Source organism: Mustela erminea, chromosome 5, assembly GCF_009829155.1.
Source record: "Mustela erminea isolate mMusErm1 chromosome 5, mMusErm1.Pri, whole genome shotgun sequence".
Classification (NCBI taxonomy): Eukaryota; Metazoa; Chordata; class Mammalia; order Carnivora; family Mustelidae; genus Mustela; species Mustela erminea.
In genome coordinates this window covers 39,456,502-39,477,958 of record NC_045618.1, presented here as the reverse complement: position 1 = coordinate 39,477,958, position 21,457 = coordinate 39,456,502, and the positions used below count along the sequence as shown (strand labels likewise).

At 47.8% G+C, this 21,457-nt stretch overlaps 1 protein-coding gene across 3 annotated transcripts in view; it reads right to left on the bottom strand.

Annotated features, from left to right (window-relative positions):
- The window catches only part of MYZAP (myocardial zonula adherens protein), a 90,059-nt gene that overhangs the window by 30,975 nt on the left and 37,627 nt on the right, over positions 1 to 21,457 (bottom strand). For 2 of the 3 annotated variants that reach the window (XM_032341453.1, XM_032341454.1), the window contains exons 7-10: positions 20,724 to 20,849; positions 19,587 to 19,715; positions 14,554 to 14,633; positions 12,985 to 13,090 (exon numbers count right to left, since the gene is read on the bottom strand). In XM_032341453.1, the coding sequence (XP_032197344.1) occupies positions 12,985 to 13,090; positions 14,554 to 14,633; positions 19,587 to 19,715; positions 20,724 to 20,849 (441 nt within the window). Of the gene's footprint in view, positions 1 to 4,073; positions 5,950 to 12,984; positions 13,091 to 14,553; positions 14,634 to 19,586; positions 19,716 to 20,723; positions 20,850 to 21,457 lie in introns of those variants that run through there. The other variant, XM_032341455.1, reaches the window with a different exon arrangement.

Here is a 21,457-nt window from a genome sequence, read left to right as displayed (position 1 = left end):
CTATTAAGTTTGAAGTAATATATAATAATAGAACAATACCATTCAAAAGAATCAGTTGAAACTGGCTTCTGAGGTAAAATAATCTAATTTGGTTTGATTTCTATCTTATATTAAAGATAACCCAGCTTCTCTTTGAGGAGAGGAGTAGCACCCTGCTTCTCCCAGGTGCCTAGACATGACGGGGCTGTATAAACATCAGGGAAGAATGGATACACTGGCTTTCCGATCTGACGGGGAATAATGCACCACTGGGGAGGGAGATGGAGGGGTGTCCTGGGGACCAGGACTGTTGCTGGGTTTGCTGGTTATTCTCAGAAACAACCCTAGGCGGCGCGGTCATCCCCACAGAGGAGGAAACTGATCTTGCTAGAGTTTCATCACCCATCCTTCCCTCAGCAATCCCCTAGGATCACCTCGGCATCAGGCTCAGTGTTAGGCACGGGGCACACAGCAGTCAGCCAGGAAGACCTGATCTCCACCTTCATGGACCACACATCCCACAAAGGAAGGCAGGCAGTAGGCAGAGAAACACCCAAGAAAGTGTAATAAAGGGAGAGGCACAGAGAAGTTTCATATCCCTGAGGCAAGATGCACCTGCCGACTGACTGCCGGTGGGGTGAGGGCAGGGGTCAGACTTGGGGGTGGAAGAGGGTGACCGGCTCATCCCAGCTTTCCCAGTGCTGCCCAGGCTTTAGCACTGGGATCTCATGTGCCGGGAGCTTTCTCACGTGCAGGCAAACCAGGACAACTGGTCACTCGAGAGCGGGATGCCAGAGGGCTGAGATCTCCCTGAGGTCAAGGCCTGGGCTCTTTCTCTCACCACACTGACGTTCAAAGGTTTGCTGTCACCTTCCCCATGGTGGTGACCTATCACTGCCACACTGCGGGGAATCAGGCCAGGCTGGGGAGAGCTAGCTGGGATCGTCCTTTACAAAGTGTCTGCTGCAGCCCTAAGTCTTGAGGCTGTTCTTTTTCCCTCTGACTTGGACAAAAGAATCTGCATTGAACAGGAATGTCCAGGGAGAGAAAGTTTCAGACGAACCTACAGTGAGGCATGTGGCAGCCCCAGCTCCGCAGGTGGGACAGAGCTGGTGCCTCAGCAACGGTGGGTTTTACAATGTCCCTAAGTTCAAGTGTCCAGGAGTGTGGCCCTTCACCTGCACCAGCTAGGCCAGGCTTCTCCCAGGAGCCTCCTAGCTGCCCTTCCAGCTTCTCTCCTGAGTCGCCAGCTCCCTCCTGCCAGAGACGTCATTCTGGGGTCACATCTGACCAGGCAAAGGGCCCCACTGAGGAATGTGGAACAGGCTAACACCAGACATTTTCTCAGCTTGGTGCTGAGCAGGTGCGAACCCATGACTGGTCTCCACCTCAATTCCAGCCTCTCCATTATCCCTGCCCACGACCATCTAGTCAAACTAGACTGATAGCTCCTTGCACTCCCCCTCTACTTTCTGGTCTCCATGTTTTTGTTTTTTGTTGTTTTGTTGTTGTTATTCTGTATTTTGTCTGACATGTCCTTTTCCACCCATTTAGTCCCTGCCTAGAAAAATCCAATCCATCCTGTTAAGACGTGGTCAGTTCTCATTCCCTCCCCAAGGTCTCTGCCCCCACACCAGCGCCAAGCCCCTCGCCTACGTTACATCAGTCAATCCTTACTTACAACAGCCTCTGCAGCAGGCAAGATTAAGATCGTCCTCATTTAGTTGATAAGGAAACTGAATGTTGAAAACAACTGACTTGCTCAAGACAGAAAGCCTAGGGAAGAGAGGAGCATGATGCAAAACCAGATTCAGTTTTCTCAAAGCCTGTGAACTTAATCACTCCTGTCTCCCGCTTCCCTGTCCCCAGCAAGCAGCTCAAACCCCTGCTTAATACTCGTCATAGTTTGCCTCGAGTTCTAGCAAGTTTTAGTATCAACCAGAAAGTCCTTTGAGGGCAAGAACTTAATGTCTATTTTTGCATTTTGTTCATAAAAGGTGTTTCTGAAATGAGTTTTGATGGACCCATCAGGGCAGGAGAACAGGAGTACTGAAAGACAGTCAAGGGGAACAACTCCAGCTTGATAAAGGGGCTGTGAAAAACTCAATGGCGCAAGGAAGGAATATTGGCTAAATGCTATTAGACAAACAAGCTTTCCATGAGCAGAAAAACAAAACAAAACCAAATACCAAACCCCCCAAAAACAAACAAAAATAACACGCACAAAAAGAAAAATGCAAACTTGTTTACAGTTTATACACAGAAATAAATTCCACATGGATTATTCTTTATTTGTTCATCAAACATTCATTGAACACCTACTATACACCAGTGACTGTTCCAGATGTTAGGGGTCTAGCCAAGAGCAAAACAGAGAAAAGCCACTGCCCTTGTGGAGCTTACATTCTAGTGGGGGCAAGCAGACAACAAACAAATAAGCGAAACAGAGAAATGCAGTGTATCTATTCTAGGATGTAAGTGTATGGAGGAAAAGAGTAAGAGAAGATAAAGGCTATGAGTGTGGTATATATGTATACACACACACACACACACACACACACATACATACATACAAACAATAGAATATTATGCAGCCATCAAAAGAAATGAAAACTTGCCATTTGTGATGACATGGATGGAACTACAGAGTATTATGCTAAGTGAAATAACTCAATCAGAAAAGGACAATTATCATATGATCTCCCTGATACGAGGAAGTTGAGAGGCAACATAGGGGGTTTGGGGGGTAGTGAAGGAAAAAATGAAACACAATGGGATTGGGAGGAAGACAAACCATAAGAGACTCAATCTCACAAAACAAACTGAGGGTTGCTGGGGGGAGGGAGGGTAGGGAGAGGGTGGTGGGGTTATGGACACTGGGGAGGGTATGTGCTATGGTGAGTGCTGTGAAGTATATAAACCTGGCAATTCACAGACCTGTACCCCTGGGGTTTATAATATATATAATAATATATATATATACACATATATATGTATATATACATTATGATGTATATATACATTATATATATACTATATACTATATACTATATATACATAGATAGATAGATGGCAAACAAACAAGACCCAAGAAACAGCACCAAAGCATTAGCCAGTTTATCTAAAATGTGTGCCTTACACAAGATACCATAAACAAAGAAAAACATTGGCTGGGAGAAGAAACACTGTGACAAATTATCAGTATTGCAGTATGCAGAGTCCCGACAATTCAGCAGCAGAAATGATCAGCATATGGGAAAGTGCACAAGAGATAGAAACAGCCAGCTCATGAAAGGGGAGGAAGACTGAATGGTCAACACACTGATGAAAGGATGCTCGGCGGCACCTGGAGCCATGAACAGTAATCCGGCTGGAGCAAATTACAGTCAAAATAAAGAGGTACTATTTCACAGCCAGCTAAAATTATGGTCCAACAGCGCCAAGAGGTGGTGAGGATGTGGGGAAATCCACACTCCCGGTGGGTGGAAGTGGGCGCACCCTCCGGAGACCAACTGGGCAGTATCTAATGAAGCGGAAACTGTGCCGACCCAAGGCCCAAGCAGGTCCTCCTCCAGCCACGTTCCCCAACAACAGAAGCAAGGAGACTGCTTGGCATTGTTTGTAAAAGAACAAAAATCTGGAAACAAGTCAAACATCTGTCAATAGGACACATGACGTTGCATTAATTCAATGAAATATTAGAGATCCATTAAAATAAACAGTGTAGCTCCATAGGCAACAACACCAAAAACAAGAACAAAACTGGGGAAAAGAGTAAGTTGATTGCTATATACAATAAAATCTACTTACTTGGAGATTATAAACAAAGATGGACATACATTTTTAAACACATACATGAGGCTAAATACTGATAATAGGTACATACGCATGCTGTAAAAACACCAAAATGTGGCCTAGATGGAGACCAAATGGCTTCTGAAGAGGGAGGGAGTAGGGAAGAAGGGAAAAGACCAGAGGAATAAAAAGAACCTCCTCCTACTTTTTTATTTTACTTGGAAAAAACCTGAAATATGCCAAGATGTTAACATTTTGGCACTTCTAGAGGAGAGTACCTGTGTCTTTGTTTTTTACTATTCTCTATCATTTTCCATATTGCAATTTTTTTTTTCAAATTAAAAAAATACACAAAAATGAGAAGCAAAGAGGGAACACTGCCTTTGGAGCCAAAGATCTTGTTGTGGCCCCAACACCATCATCATTTGCTGAGAGACTGCCAGCTACTTATTATTCAAGAGTCTAAGTTTCAGTTTTCTGTGTCCCCCCACCCCCCACCCCAAAAAACTATGCTATTCATATGCCCCATACGAGGATGAATGTGGGAATGTTAGGGCTAGACACATGGCCAAGAGGCATGAGAAACTTTCAGTAGCTGACAGTGACTTGAACATGAGTGCAACCTCACAAACTCTACGGGTAGAACATAGGCACCCAGGTCTCCAAGAAATATTTCACAGCCAATCGCAAACAATCTCAAGAAACAGAAGGTGAAGTCAGTGACATTTACAAAGAAAAGACTTCCTCCCTTAAAAGGATGGTTTATATCCTGAATATATTAATCAGCAGGTGTCATAAAAGAAACCTGCAATATTTCCATAACAGATAGGGAAAGAAAAGCTTCACACACACGGCGAGTTTTCTGATACCTTCTTAAAACATCACATTTTAGATAAGGTGTCTAAGATTTTAAAATAAAGAAGTGACTAATACGTCAAATACAAAAATTTTAAACTGTCATGTTTTTATTTACTCTAAGTAAATTCTGCTTCAAACATCTGAGTAACTCCTCCTTCGGGCGGGGATGTGAGGGGCCAAGGGACAAAACTGTAGCCTTAAGAATCCCAGGCTTCCTTTGCCATCCACTGCCTACTTGCTATCATGGGGCAGAAGCACCTGAATGAGAGACCAAAGATAAATACTGACAGAAACCATTTACCTGTCCACTCTGCCATGGGAAGTGGGGACGGAGACCCATCCAGCGCCTAAGTGACATCCTGTCCCCTAATGAAGCCACTCCCTCAGCCCAGGCTGCCAGCTCATCAGGCTAACCCACGCACTACCACCACCACAGCTGCCGCTGCTACCTCTACCAGTCTTTAGTAACACTGCAAAGTTTTCATGACTGACCAGGCCCCATGGCTTGCCTTAAGAAGATCTCTATAAAAATGAAGTAGGCATGGAGTATATTTCGCTTCAATATATTTCGACCAAATACATTTCTCTTTCCTTCAGACAGACCTCTCCTTTCCACAAAGTTAGCTGAACAGTCTATATGGGCAGAACGCCCATGGAGATACAAAGCAAACCAAACCCGGCCTCAACAAAGAGAATGCTACATTGACTAGCGCTTTGGATCTCCATTCCAAAAGGACACCTGAGGGCCACTTCCCACATGCAAATATAACCAAACCACACGGACACTTGGCAGCTTCCGCGTTACATGGGGGTGATCTGGTGGGGAACACTTCCTTCCCGGAGCACTCGAGTTCTTCAAGCCTGTGTCCCCTCCTTAGCAGGTGTCCTCAGCAGCTTTCCAGAAGGGAGGCTTCCTTTTCCAAGATCTTAGCACCAGCCTCCACCTGGCAGTTCCTGAATTATTTTTTAGTATTATTTTTCACAGCAGCTCTTTGTTTGAGATCTAGGAACCCAAGCTTCTAAAAATATCCCTTGAGTTCTCGGGAGTCTGCAGCGTGAGGTTGGACAAGTGGCGATGAGGGTGTGTGGTGTTTTCACAAATGAAAGCCCTACGTGGTCAGAGTTTCCTTTCCACAGCATGTCCTTCCGTTTCGTTCATCAGCTTCTCACAGAGAGACATGCCACCTCTTCCCAGCAGAGGACAAGTGTTCTTCTAATCTCGAACAGTAAAAGGAATTGCGTCCAACCCAGGCTACCATTTTATCATCTTCCAAAGAACCGGAGACTAAATCTGGAGAAGAGCTCGTGTGACATGATCTGGAAACAGGGGAATTGAGTGGATTAGGGTTGTGGGCTCAGTGCTCTGGCTCCGTTCCCCTACCCCCCATTGGTTACACGATCAGGGATGCTCTGAATCACCTAAACACAGGGAACTGGGCAGAAATGTCCTTTTGTGCGGTACATTTCAGCACAATACACAGTAGTTTTAAAACGACCTAAGTACTAACAAACGGCTGCTCCATTCAAAATGGAATATTCTTGGAATGGAGAAAATGTAAAAAAGGTTTTAGTTGTATTGTGTGTAAATACTCCACTCAAGAGACTGGCGGCTGAGATGGAACAGAGCACGGAGCATAGGAGAGAAGAGAGAAGGGGCCCTGGGTGGCTCAGTGGGTTAAACCTCTGCCTTCAGCTCAGGTCATGATCCCAGGGCCCGGGGATCGAGCCCCACATCGGGCTCTCTGCTCAGCGGGGAGCCTGGTTCCCCACCACACACACTTTCTGCCTGTCTCTCTGCCTACTTGTAATCTCTGTCAAATAAATAAATAAAATCTTAAAAAAAGAGAGAGTAGCATTACCAAAGATTCCATTTGGCTCATAAGACTCCCAAAGCAGAGAAGGACAGCTGTGTGTGTCTGTCAAGAAAGCAACTCAGCTACTTTTGCTTTTAATTCCTTTAACTTGACACAGCAGGATCCCATCCACCCGTAATGATAATAGTAGCAGCTTGTGTTTATTGGGTACTTCCTATGCTCTGATGAATATGCTGTAAGTATTTTATGTGCATCATCTCATTTAACTCTTGCCAAAAATATCCTCTTGGATGGATAGTGTTATTAGCCCCATCTTACAAACAAGAAAACCAACTTTTTGAAGCTTCCCCAGCTAATAAACGCAGGTCTGATTCTCAAGTCCTTGCTCATGTCCATCATCTCTGCCGCCTCTCACTGTGTACCCTTCAAGGTCTCTAACTGCACTTCTCCTAGGTGTCTAATGCAGGGGGTGCCTGCAAATTCAGGGTCGAGGGGGTAGGTTCTAGGAACTTGAAAAAAGGAGAAGAGAAGACCTGCTTTGCTGACTGGCTCAAGAAGAGCCAGAAACCAGAAACCAAAACCACAACTCTCGGAAAAGTTACTCCTCATCTGTTCTCTCCAATCTGGGCTGTTTCTCCCTAAAAACTGCTGCATTATGTAAATGGCTCTCAAAACAAACAAACAAACAAACAAACCAAAAACAAAACAAAACAAAAAACAAACAAAAAACCCAAAAGGATGAAAATTAAATACATTCAAGTTCATTTCCTAGGAATTGCCAAACTGTTCTGCTTCATTTTGCACCTGAGAAGCAGCTATCATTTCAACAAGGTCCTGTGTTCTCTTTCTACAGAGGTACGGTGGGGGGCGCCTGGGTGGCTCAGTCGGTTAAGCCTGTGCCTTCAGCTTAGGTCATGATCTCAGGGTCCTGGGATCGAAACCCACATCAGGCTCCTTGCTGAGCAGGGAGCCTGCTTCTCCCCTGCCTGCCATTCCCCCTGCTTGTGCTTGCCCTTTCCCTCTCTCTCTTAAATAAATAAATAAATAGGTACAGTGGGCCCAAGTGAGCGCCCTCCTCCCACTGCGATCTGCCAGGCCTGGTATGTTTCTGTCTTGTGGATAGACAGAAGGAATTTAAACCATGGCAAGATCTGACACCCATACCCATAAGCATGAGGGAAGGGGGTCCCTGAGAACCACTGCTGGTCTCTTTGCCAGTGGCAGGTTCTCAGCTTCCAAGGCCACTAGGCGGACTAGATTTTGTGCCCTTAAGTCTAGTTATTTCACAAGTGTGTGCCACCTACCACCTTGAGGACATCTCTCTAGATGCATCCGGGGAGCCTCTGGGAGGTTTTGTATCTGGATACCACCGTCCAATATGGCAGGAAGCATGTGCTGTGAAAGCACCCTCTCCCGATGGGGCTGGCAGCAAGTGCTAGATCCCCTGAGAAGACCACACAGTCACACACTGGGACCAGCTCTCTGCGCCCCTGCTCATGGTCCTTGCTCAGTGGTCTCCCTGTTTCTCTTTCCTGGTGCCATAACCACTCCAGTCCCAGTTCACCGACAGCTTTCCAGCTCAGGGACAGCAGCTTGTGAGAGAGGTGGGCTGAACATATGAGCACACAGAGACCCCGCGTGGGGACCCAAGCCGCAGCTCTAGAGATTCCGAGCACTGCCTCTCCATCCTGGCTGCATACTGGAATCTTGTGCAGCTTAAAAAAACAAACAAACAAACAAAAAAACCCTAACCCCTGCCCTGCCCAGTGCCCTCCTCCCACTGCGATCTGCCAGGCCTGGTATGTTTTAGAGCTCCCCGAGTGAGTCGAACATGCAGCCTAGATGGAGAAGCACTAATAGGAAAATCCACTCCTTCCGCCTTTGCACTCATCAAACATCTAAATCACAGAGGGGGACAAGTGGAAATGGAAGGGCTTTCTGCAAAACAAAAGTCTAAAGCCAGAACGGTTTCCTCTGCCACTGAAAGGACACCCAGCGAGAGACATGCTGCTGGAAGAACCTCTTTGTCCACGGAGACCGCAATGAGAAGCGAGAAGGAGGAGGTGGTAAACTGGAAGCATTCCTAACGCTGAAGAGGGAGGAGCTCAAGGAGCTCTCTATGAAATGACCGTGTAGTCAGCTGAATAATATCACTGCCTATTGGCAAAAATGTGAGATGCCCCCCCTTTTAGAGAGCAGATAGGAATTTGTTTTCTCCTCCAGGTAATTTTCTCCTTGGCAGGAAATCTGCTTTGTTTGGCAGGGGACTGCCTGGCCTGAGAGCAGGTGAAGAGGTGTGAATGACCTGCGGGGGTGGGGGGGTGGGGGGGGCAGAGGGGGTGGAGGGGGCGGGGCGGGGAGGCACGAATCTGGCATCAGGCTCCGCCCAGACTTTTGCTTCTCCCCATTTCTGGATTCCCTGTAAAGTAAGCTAAGAATGCAGCCTGACTCAAGACAAAGGACCGCCAATCCCAACCAGACTTTCCAACAGAAGAAGGAAGCCGATGCGCGAGGAGTCTGGAAGGCAGGTCCCGTGAGATGGTAAGATCCAGAAGGGCAGGACCACACCTGTCCCGGGCACAGAGAAAGTGCTGGTGCTTATCTGGCGAATCCACAGACCAGTGCATTTCCCCACAGGTGCTATTTTCAGTCCCTCTATATTTTGTGGCAAACCCTTAAAAGTATAAAAGGGGCATATATGGGCTCATTTTGTTGTTTTTTGTTTTGTTTTGGGGTTATTTGTTTGTTCTTTTGGTTGTTTTTTGTTGTTGTTGTTGTCAGAGCCACAACTAGTTAGAAGAATTAGTGATGGGAGGGAGGTAACCAATCCCTGACATTCACCACAAAAGGAGACGTAATTTGCTAGAAAGATCTAGCCTGCAGGTGTCTGGTCCCACACATCACATAAGACATTATGCTTCGGGGCACCTGGGTGGCTCAGTGGGTTAAAGCCTCTGCCTTCGGCTCAGGTCATGATCTCAGGGTCCTGGGATCGAGCCCCGCATCGGGCTCTCTGCTCAGCAGGGAGCCTGCTTCCTCCTCTCTCTGCCTGCCTCTCTGCCTACTTATGATCTCTGTCTGTCAAATAAATAAATAAATAAAATCTAAAAAAAAAAAAAAGACACTATGCTTCAAACTCGACCTCATAAAAGGTATACCAACCCCTCACTAAGAAGGGCCCATCCTGCAATGACCCGCGGTTAGCCCATCCTGCACACTGAAAGTCAAGGCCTTATTGGGCCAATGACTGCAAAACAGAGGCCGGCTGGTTTTCATTCATTGTATTATTATTAAGAAACTATGTCCTACTAAAAGTGGAAGGAAATACAGGGGTTAACATTTAAGGATCCCAAGAACCTCAGTAACACCCTTTTTCAGTTTTGAACTGAAAAAAGCAGCCCATCATTTCAGTAAACAAAGTTTCTTCGTAGACGTTATGGCGAAAATGACGCCAGCAGTGGGTGCAGACTGGATCCCCACCTTTGGGAGATGTGACGCTCCATGCACACGAGCTTTCAGACTTCTTGTGCGGGAGGCAAGACTGTCCCTAACATCTGCCACACAGAAAGTCTGCCTCTATTTCTAGGTCAAGTTTGTCCCAATATCGGGATCATGGAAGGTCACAGATAAAAATGAACTTCTCAAGTCAGACGTTATCAATCTGCTAATTGTGCTGCTTATGCAAAGGAATGATAAGGCCAAGATCGCACAGCCCAGTAGACAGTAATGCAGACTTTCTATAAAGAGCTTCTAGCGCAGGTCCTAAGGAGTGTACGTGTGAGGGAGGGCTACCTTCCCAGGGAAGCCGATATTAGAAATGTTTTCTTCATGTGAAATGAAAAGCTGAAATTTGCCTCTTTGCAAGTGCCACTCAGGGCTTGTGGCCTGGCCTTGCCTCGCAACGCTAAACAAGAAAGCAGGGACGCCTGGATGGCTCAGTCAGTTAAGTGGCTGCCTTTGGCTTGGGTCATGATCTCAGCATCCTGGGATTGAGTCCCACATCAGGCTGCTCACTTGGCAGGGTGCCTGCTTCTCCCTCTGCCTCTGCTAGTGCTCTCTCTCTCTCTTACAAATAAATAAATGAAATCTTAAAAAAATAATAATAATAAAATCTCTGGGGAGCCTGGATGGCTCAATGGGTTAAAGCTTCTGCCTTCGGCTCAGGTCATAATCCCAGGGTCCTGGGATCGATTCCCGCATCGGGCTCTCTGCTCAGCAGGAAGCCTGCTTCCTCCACTCTCTCTCTCTGCCTGCCTCTCTGCCTACTTGTGATCTCTGTCAAATAAATAAATAAATTCTTTAAAAAAAAAAAAAAAAAGCATTCTGAGACGTGAACTCAGCTCTCACGCCTCTCCTTAGCCATCCCTTGGCCAAGTCCTTCAGCGGCTCCCTAAATCACTAGAGCTCTCAACTCCTTTCCAACCTGACTCTGCTCTTCCAAATGTGTTTATTGGTCGATGCCCCTTTTCAATGTTTGCAACTTTAAAAAAAAAAAAAAATCCTCGCACCATAGGCTGCAGCGAATGAAAGTGTAAACCATCCTTTTGTGGCATAAGTTAACATGGTATTCTGGGAAAACACCTTACTTTTTACTACTGTTTTAGGTAGTTGCTAAAACTTAGAATAGAAAGTTGCTCTTTTCTTTCCGGTCCCCATGCACTGTGGAAACCCAGCTGGGAGTGGTGCTCAGTCTGATGACGGAGCCACCCTACCTTTCAGCCTGCGGTTTCATTCTGGTGACTGTGTCTTCCAGACCCCATCGGCCAGACTTAGAAAAGCTTGTTTGGGAGACAGTGCATTATAGGTAGAAAAGGCAGGCGTGGACAGTGATCTTTATATGCTTCTCTATTTTCATATATCAATTTCCCTTGGCTCCCCTCAAATGGGTTTCTCTGTTTTATTCCAGAAATTAGAAACCAGAGACTCCTAAACCACTTGAAAGTGTCTTTGGAAGAAGGATCTCTGACTTAGGAACCAATCTTCAACCCCAACAGATAATAACCGAAACAGAAGCCAAGCGGTACGAGGCTCTATGATAAAATCTAAGAACAGGGCACACCACCTCACTGTGGTGAGCTGGAAGAAATGCAGGTCTCCGTGGTCGAGGGCACATGGGGAAACAGGGACAGCCTTGGCCAGAGTTCCTGTGGGTGAGATTCAGAAGCCAAAAAGCTACGATCTGACAGCCGTCACAGCCTGAGGTGCTAATGAAGCATGACCAAGCAAGGCTTTTCCTGGGCAAACACGCTCCTGATGTGTAGCTGGTGTCGCTAACTGAACAGGACCCACCCATCCCTGTGGTTCCCGCCGGGTGTGCAGTGGGAGTGCAGAGGGTCTCCTCGTTCTTCTGTTCTGCTCTTTGACACTCAGAGATGCGCCAGCGTAAGACTCACGGGAGTCAACACAGTATGACGGCATTTCTTATTTAGGCAACGATTTCACCTAACGTGTATGCTTATCCGACAAGAAAATAACGTATCCCTCCCCAACCTCACAGTCCCCTGACCTTAACCTCGCTCCACTAATATCGCCAACATTTTAGAGATTAATAGGCATATTTTAATCCCCTCTTTGTCTGCTACGTGTGTAATTTATCAGCAGGCATGCTTTTAATTTCAATAATTCGTGAACAGGTAACTTTTCAGAGCAGTGCTTAATATAAGGAAAGTGGTTTTTTTTCAGTTTTTCCACGGCCAACCAAACGTTTAATTAAATTAGAGCCCTCTCAATGCACGACAGAAAGTTAGACCTCTAGGGAATTTATAACGTTGTTAGGACTAACTGTTCCTTTTTTTCTATCTGATGTATTAATTGAACAAGAAAGATACAAGAATATGTGACTCACTGTACTACAGTGTGGATTTCTCCTACTGAGCACCACGGGAAAGAGAGACGGATTACAGTAACACAAGTGAAAGAACTTTTTTCCCTCTGGCAGAAATATAAATGTTCAACTTACCTGTTTTTTTCCATTTAGAAAAACGGACAAGTAAGCTATGTCCGGCACACAGTAAACATGTAACTTGGTCGGGTGTCCCACAGACAGACGGAGAGACTAAGGATGGAGAAGAGAATGAGGGAAGAAGGGAGAGGAGGGAGGAGCCAGGGAGCAGGGGAAAAGGAGACACCTGTCCACTGAGGAAGGAAAGACGGCGTGGTCCCTGGGAGACAGGCAGCCAGGTGCAAGGACATGCAGAGACCTGAGCTGAAGGAAACGTTCCTTGTCACACCGGGGGCTCCCCTGAGCTGTAGGCCCGCCCCTGGGGAATCGCAGCCCTCTGAAGGCCAGTGAGCTTATAAAATGTGCTTCCAGGCCTTCTTAATTTTGATCTGATTAGAGGGATGATCACCAGTCCCCCCGGGGGTGGGCGGAGGTGGCACAGGTGAGGAAATCTCCCTCTGGGCCATGAAGATAGCGGCCTGAGAACCTCCACTAGGGAGTCAGGCGAACTGAGCTGAGAGGCAGAGCCAGCTTGAGGGCTGACGGGTCCCCACGACAGGCAGCCATCCTGGCCCGTGACCTCTCACAGGGGCTTACCTCCTCAACCATCTGCTTGACCTTCTTCTGCTGACAATGCACCATGTCGTCCAGGTGCCGGATCCGCTCCCGGAGGCTGGCCGACGCCTCCTCCAGCTGCTGATACCTGACACAGGGAGCAGAGTGAGGCGCCGGGCCCTCAACCAGAGCAGCCCCACCAGCGCGGAGGGTCGTGGCAGAAGGGAGCCTCTCCCGGAACAGGAAAGGCTGCTCCGCCACACATGCCTCCTACTCCGTGAGTCTCCCGGGGGGCTGCCAACCACCTACCCCGGGAGGAGCACGGGACTTTTACTCATGTTCCCTCTTGCAAGGTTCACCTTGTAGAAGGACAGCAACACTACTTTCCAGGGTCTGAAAGGGAATTTGGGGGGGTACCATGTACAGAATGGGGGGCTCTCAGTCTGGGGGTTAATATAATACTGTACACTATACATTATACAAGTCAAATGCCTTGATATGGAAAACAGAGGCGGCGGGAGTCTCCAACCACGACCCGCTATCTGAAATCAAGGGGCCGAGTCCTGGGAAATCTGGAACTCTGGTTGTCTACACATCATTTATTCTGAAAAACTGGGAAACACGGTGAAAGACCTCCTCTGCATCAAAACAAACGGGGCCGCATCCTAAGACACTTGACATTTTGTCTTAGAACAGCACAAACCACCCTCAGCCTTTGCTCAGTTCGGTGAGACCAAAGGAGCAGCAGACAGCCTCTTCAGGGCTTGGAGGCCGCTGGAATGGAGCCGGGGACACGGGGTCTGGCATTCGGCTTACCCCTCCTCTGTCTGCCAGGCTATGTTACAGTCTACAGAAGACTGCGAAGTCGGAAGTTGCAGAGAGGAAGGGTAACAGACATTCTGCAGCACAAACCACGTGGCAGGCAGCGGGCGCCCCAGCTCCCTCACAGTTAATGACCCCATGAGACCGGCACTCACCGTCACTCCCTCCCCTTTAAAAGGAATTCTCACTTTGCAGATAAGTAAGGAATCTTAGCAAAGCTGCAAAGTTAAGCAGCTGGTTCAAACTGCTCGAATCATCCCAACCTCGCTTTCTTTCAGCAGAGGGCGGTGCACAGCCTCTCTGCCTTCTGATTTCCAGGGGAGACCATGCACTACCACCCCCTCATTTTTGATGCAGATTTTTATATGCCCACAGACAGGGCATAAGGCCAGGTTTGAGTAAACAATGTCTGGACACACACAAAAAGGCATTTTAAAAATAGTTTCCATTGCAGTGGTATTTAGTCACAGATGATGTGTGTTCTCATCAACAAGGTGCATCCTGTGGAGTTGAAGGTCATGGAGAACATTTAGAAACTGAACTTTTGCACCCAAGAGAGCCTTCAGGGTGCTTCTCTGCTCTAACAACCAGTCATGGGTTGCAAGATGTGGCTGTGAGCGCCCAGAGAAACTAGCCCCAGGGCAGAAGCTCTCAGCCCTGATGTTTGACACATAAGAGTCTGCAATGGTGATGACCAAGGGAAGGAAAATTCGAGGACCTGCTGAGCCCACGGAAATGCAGCGTGTCCACCACCCAAGTCCATTACGCAGTAAAGGGCATCTGTCTTACCTTTCCTTGTCAGAGTCCATTATTTCCACTGACATTTCTGTTTCATGCTCCAGGAGCTGGAGTTGCAGCTGATGACGTTCCTGAAATAGACACCGATATTTGAATCAGTGCATGTAGATCAAGTGATTCCAGCATTCTTGGGGTCAAGTCTATAGGACGCCCAGTGGGGTCTACGCATCCACCCACCAGAGTCCAACCGAAGCTCGAAACTGCCAAAGCTCCTGGTCTGCATTTACAGATGTGTTTATGAATTAGAGAAATATCCTGGATAAAACCATTCAAGGTTTCTTTTTATGGGGCGACTGGGTGGCTTAGTCAGTTAAGTATCTAACCCTTGGTTTGGGCCTACATGACGATCTCAAGGTCATGAGATTGAACCCCACGTCAGGGCTCCATGCTCAGCTGGGGGGTCTGTTTAAGGATTTGCTCTCTGCCTCTGCCTCTCCCCCTGCTTGTGTGCACTCTCTCTCCAATAAAAACAAAGAAATCTTTAATAAGTCAATGAATAAGTATCCCATCAACCTAGGTTCAGATATCTTGTGAGAATTTATAGTTCTAGAAAATGAAAATCCATACTCCTCAGTCAGTGGCCTGTGATATTGCAAAATTCTTGAAGAATTTCTGCATCATCAAGAAAAGAATCTCTGGAATTTGGGTAATACCCTATATACTAAGCTGGGTGGTGGCTACACAGGTAGGTTCACTTGTAAAAGTGTGTTGTGACCGTCAGAATAATGGGTGGCCCCCAGCAATGGCCATATCCTAAGGCCTGAGACCTGGGCACGTGTGGCCTTACCCAGAAAAAGGAACTTTGCAGATGGGATTAAGTTAAGGGTCTTAACATGGCCAAATGACCCTGGATTATCCAAGGGGCCCTTATTGGCAGGAGGAAGAAGGGTTGGAGCGAGAAGAGACAGAGACTGGAAAATGCTACACTGTTGGCTTTGAAGCTGCCAGCTGGAACCCCGAGTCAAGGAACGCAGGCAGCCTCTAGAAGTTAGAAAAGCCTAGCAAGGGGCCTGGGTAGTAGTGGGTTGAGTCTCTGCCTTCGGCTCAGGTCATGATCTCAGGGTCCTGGGATCAAGCCCCGTGTCGGGCTCTCTGCCCAGCTGGGACCCTGCTTCCCCCTCTCTCTCTGCCTGCCTCTCTGCCTACTTGTGATCTCTGTCAAATAAATAAATAAAATCTTCCAAAAAAAAAAAAAAAGCCTAGCCAATGGCCTCTCCTCTAGAGTTTCCAGAAGGAACCCAGCCCTGCGGACACCTTGATTTTAGCACTTCAGATCTCCAGGACCATAGGACAATAAACTGGGGTGGTTTTAAGCCACTCACAGTGGTGATTTATTATAGCAGCCATAGGAAACTAGCACATATATCAAGCTATCCATTAAGATTTGTACCCTTTGCTGTATATATGCAAATTTTAAAGTTTATCCAAAAAGATAATATAAGAATATGGACTATTATTTCCTTGGACAAAGTGGAAAATGTTAATAAAATTATAACACCCTATTGGGGAGGGTATGTGCTATGGTGAGTGCTGTGAAGTGTGTAAACCTGGAAATTCACAGACCTGTACCCCTGGGGCCAATAATACATTATATGTTAATTTTTTTTTTTTTAAGTGTAGCACCCAGGGGTACCTGGGTGGCTCAGTCAGCTAAGCGTCTGCCTTCAGCTCAGGTCATGATCCCAGGGTCCTGAGATCGAGTCCCATGAAGGGCTCCATGCTCAGAGGGGAGTCTGCTTCCCCCTCCACCTCTGCCTGCTGCTCTGCCTACTTGTTCTCTCTCTCTCTGCCAAATAAATACATAATAAAACCTTCAAAAAAAAAAAAAGTAGCACCTATCATAACCAAAATTGCTCTAGAAATACATTATAGACCTTGGTGTTATAGATTTCCTTCAAATGAAAATTATCAAACCCTGTTCGCTATATCGGGAGATTAACTTACATGAGACCCTCAGTACTCCTGTGCTTCTCATCATTCTCAGAAATTCTCCCAACAAACTCTTCCCGCCAAATTACTGAAAACACGGTCGCTGACACACTAACTCCCACCACTGCTGAGGCTACAAGCCGGAGTACCCAAGGAACAGGTGGAAGAGATGGGGGAACCGTCCGCTCTCGCAGGAAGAGTATAAATTACCACTGGTGGATTTAGCCTCATGAGGGAAGACCAACTTTCAGTGGGGATCTGTTTTTGTTCTTAAATCTTTCCAACAAAGACACAGCCTTACAGCCCACCTGGGCAGGAGGCTCCCCTGTCCTCACGTGGTTCGCGGCTGGCTGGAAGTCTACAACGGCCCTGAAATAATAGTGATGGACCTTTCAGAGACGAGCACCCCCAGTGGCAGATGCCCCCCAAAACAGCCCTTTAGAGTAGGGTAAGTCCTCACTTCTGGCACACTTTATGTTTTTATTTTATTTTTTTTAAAGATTTGACAGGCAGAAATGACAAGTAGGCAGAGAGGCAGGCAGAGAGAGAGGAAGGAAAGTAGGCTCCCTGCTGAGCAGAGAGCCTGATGAGGGGCTCCATCCCAGGACCCTGGGATCATGACCTGAGCCAAAGGCAGAGGCTTTAACCCACTGAGCCACCCAGGTGCCCCCCGGCACACTTTAAAAGTTCAATTTTTTTTCCCTAAATGGAAGTACAACAAATCTTGAATGCACACTACCCAGTAATTTCTTACATTTGTACATGCCTGCAAACACACTGCCCAAGCACAGACTGTCACCTTTTCTGCAGCAGCGTCCCTCAGCGATCACACTCCTTAGGAGATTTTTACTAATCAGGGGAGAAAAAACAGTGTTTTGAAAATCCAAAAATGGGTGCAGGCAAGATACCACACTGCCACCGTTCATGCGTGGGGACACGCTGTCCGCAGAGCGGGTGAGAGACAACTGCTCTCTCTCCTACTCTGAAAGAAGGATCTCTGAGGGAGAAGCAGCCATTAGTTGGAACACCTAATCCTAGTGGAATAAAGCAAACCTATCTCTCGCCTAAATGGAAAAGAGGATTTAGAGAAAGGACAATACATTTTGATATTTTGATTTGCTACAGAAAAAGCTGACAGAGCTTGGGGAACTTCCTGTATCCCACAAATGCTGGCAGGGAGGGCTAGCCTTCCCACCTCCCTGGCCTCCTGCCCATCACCTCTCACACAGGCGCTGCATGGAAATCAGTGGGGAAAAATCCTACTTTGAGAATCCCAAGGGTACAAAGAAGATAAGCTATTAAAAAAAAAAAAAAAAAAAAAAAAGTCCAGCTAAAAAACGCTGACTCTGGGAGCAGACACCTAGACATGTCTGTAACAAAATAAAAATCAAAGCCCACATTTTTGAGCCACTACTAAATGCCAGGCACTGGGCTTGGCACTGTGTGTGGACTTCTCTTGTTTTACTGCTCACAAAGCTTTAAGTAAAAGAATGTTTACTACCAGCATGTTACAGAAGAAGAAACTCGGTTTGGAAAAGTAACTGCCCAGAACTAGAAAGAGAGGCAAGGGTCAAACTCTAGGTCTATCTGATTCTAAAACCGTATTGGTAGCCACCCTACAGGCAGGAAGTTGGCTTCCTACCCAAACCAGGCCGCCCGCTCACTCTGCACCTGTATGTGGCCGGAAAATCTGTCACCCACAGGGAGGATTGCCATGACCAGTTGGAGAGGTAATGTGGGAGAAAGCTCCTCTAGGTTCTAGAAGATGCCATCACTGCCCAATCTTTATGACCATCGCCAGCCCATACCCTCTTCTCTTCAATAAAAGTTAGGATTGTTTTCCCAAGGAGGGGAGGTGACATTGTAACAGACTCTTTGCTCAAGTCTCTCCCAAAAAAGACATTTCCTAAGTGGGAACCCCCCCAAGCCCCGAAGCTCCAGAACACGGAGTTTCGTGCCATTCCCGTCCTGGCTGCACCTTGCCTCATCAGGAGACAGGAGGGGGTCTACGCTGTAGACACCAGAGGTAAGGAGACCGCCCTCAGAATCACTGGAAGCCCAGGCATTCACCTCGCCTGCATTGTCCCTACCCCTGGCTCGTCACCAGCCGGGGGACACTTAGCCTGAGTTACCGGGGGCTCCGATGTCACAGTCTCGGCAGGTGGTCACTGTCCTGCAGACCCACAAGCTGCTGAGCACCATTCTCCAGAAACCAGCCACAGCTTTGCCCCCAGACTACCACCCCACCCCCAGAAGTCAGCGGTCACCTGCTGAAGGTCACCCTGCCTTTCTCCTCCTTCCTGCTCTTTCTCTTTCCTCTCTCCCACCGCTCCTTCCCATTTTCCACTTTCTGCCTAATGTCCGGTTTCCTCCCTTGCTCTCAAACGTCTTCTTTACTTCCGAGCTCCTGCCTTTCCCAGCCTACCCCCATCCCGACTCCTAATGCCCCACAGAAGACGTGGTGACCTCACTCAGCTGGCAGATGTGGGGTGTCCGAGAAAAGCCAACCTTTCAGACGCAGGCCCACTCAGGGTGCAGATGGAACATTTAAACAAGGCTTGCTTACTCAGTGAGTAAAAGGAAGTTCGTGCTTGGGACCCCAGCAAAGCAGGGTGCGAAAATACGAATTTGGGTAAATATTTACATATGGAATGGGTCTTTTGGTCTGTTTTGTTTTGTTTTTAAAATATTTTATTTATTTATTTGACAGATATCACAAGTAGGCAGAGAGGCAGGCAGAGAGAGAGGGGGGAAGCAGGTTCCCCGCTGAGCAGAGAGCCCAATGCGGGGCTCGATCCCAGGACCCTGAGATCATGACCTGAGCCAAAGGCAGAGGCTTAACCCACTGAGCCACCCAGGCGCCCCTGGAATGTTTTTTAAAGCATTGAAAGAGTGACCATAGGAAAAATGAGAACTTTGTCGGACCGCCTCAGACCTTATTTTACAGCTCCGTCTTTCCTGTTTAAATCACAAATCGGAGGGACAGGCGGGATGGGTGCCGAGGGCGTCTCACGCCTTCAGACAGGCCTGCCGGGACTCCGGAGAGGCGGGGAGCCCGGGCAAGCGGGCGCTGGGCCTCGGGCAGTGTCTGTTACCTTTTCCATGCGCTCAATCAGCCTGTCCAGCTCTCCGATCCTCCGGTCCTTCTCCTCCAGGCTGATCTCCGCCGCTTCCATCTTTTCATTGGCTTCCTCAATTGCTTTCAGAAAACTCTTGGTTTCTTCCTGCAAAAGAAGCACACTGTTCTCAGCACAGCCTTGGAGACCCGAGGCTGCTGACTAGGGTCCCAACAGCACCAGCCTTGCTGAAACATGGGGTCTCTCTAGAAGCACACGCTGGGGGGCTAGGCGTGTCATGACCTCATATCATGAACTCCTGTGATTCTGGGTCTCACCTGGAAAGAAAGAAATACCATGTGGCTTTTTAATGGGTCCAGTTCTTTTTTCTCCTTTCTACCCCTGACTCCTTATATCTAAAAAAACAAGCCTGCAAATGTTATTTCTCCCTTGACTGGATGCTCGAATTGTCCGCGTATTTGCCAACAGCATAAAAGGCAGTAAGGCCATATCTGGAATTGAATGCAGACTGCTAGACCCTTCCCACATATTGCAATGTACCCACTTGGTCAACCATCCAGCCCCTGTATAGAGCTTTGAGAACACAAGACAAGGCAGCCACCGCTCCCTGCCTTCAAGGAACTTATACTCGCTCCTAGGGAAGCCAGGATGTGAGGTGTACAGTCCAAGTCTAGTAACGGGAACAAGAGAAGCCCACAGCAAAGAGCAGAAAGAGTGTGGGCTTCCCAAACATGGAGGGCACTTCTCATGAATGGGAAAGACTTGGTGCATGGGGGCGAGGGGGATAGCATTTTCCAGGCTTTGCAGGAGCTCAGGGAGGAGCGAGGGCAGGGAAGGAGGGGATCTCAGGGAAAGAGGAGCAAATGGAGGGAGAAAGGGCACAGCTGCACAGAAGCCCGGACGCGCCGGAGAGTCTAGCCAGAGAAAGGGGGGTATTCAGAGGCAGAGACTGGGGGCTATTCAAGGCAAAGAGGGGGATGCAGAGAGGGAGGAAGAGGTGGGGGAGGGAGGGAGCCAGTGAATAAACACCTTGACCCTCTCCCACGTTAGCGTCCGCTGACTCCCCTCCAGGCAGAAACCCTGTTACCGCAGCCCCCCCAACAATGACGGATGGAACATTCTCCGTTCCTTGGTCGGAGGCTAGGACGTACACACCAGGAGAGCCTCCTTCTCGGCGCTGTGCTTCCGCTGTTCCTCCTGCAGCTTCTCCTCGTACTGGCTGTACAGCTTCTTGGTCATCTCTCTCATCACCTCCGCGTTGGCTTGCTGGGAGGATTCCACCTGCAAAGACGCGCCCGTCAGAGCTCTGGCTTTTGCCGGCCCCAGGGAGCCGGCCCCTCTCGTCAGGTGGGCAAGGTGCGGACACGCAACAGGGAACCCGGGATGCTGCTGCGGGAGACAGAGCAGCGGGAAGGCAGGGGAGAGGGACAGCGGGAACAGCGGATGGGTAGGAAAAGACAAGGCAGTACTTCACACGGTGCTTTCAGGACAAAGACCTTCCACAGGAGCAGATTTTTCAAAAGACAAATGTAGCTAAGTGTCTGCACTGTCCCCTCAATTTAGCCACTTTTAAACTGAATTCTCTTAGGGCGCCCCTGGCTGTCACAGTTAAGTGTCTGACTCCGTTTTGTCTCAGGTCATGATCCCATGGTCGTGACATCAAGCCAGATGTCCAGATCGGTGCTGGGCATGGAGCCTGCTTAAGATTCTCTCTCTCTCTCTCTTTCTCTCTCTCTCATCCTGTCCCGCTCCCTATTTAAAAAAAAAAAAAAAAAAAGTGAATTCTCTCTAAAACGTGTCCACACTTCACTATCTTCTTAATCCCTTTCTTTAGGGACTTTTCTGGCCTAATATCTTTTGATCCTGAAGTTTTATTATCTTTTAATTTA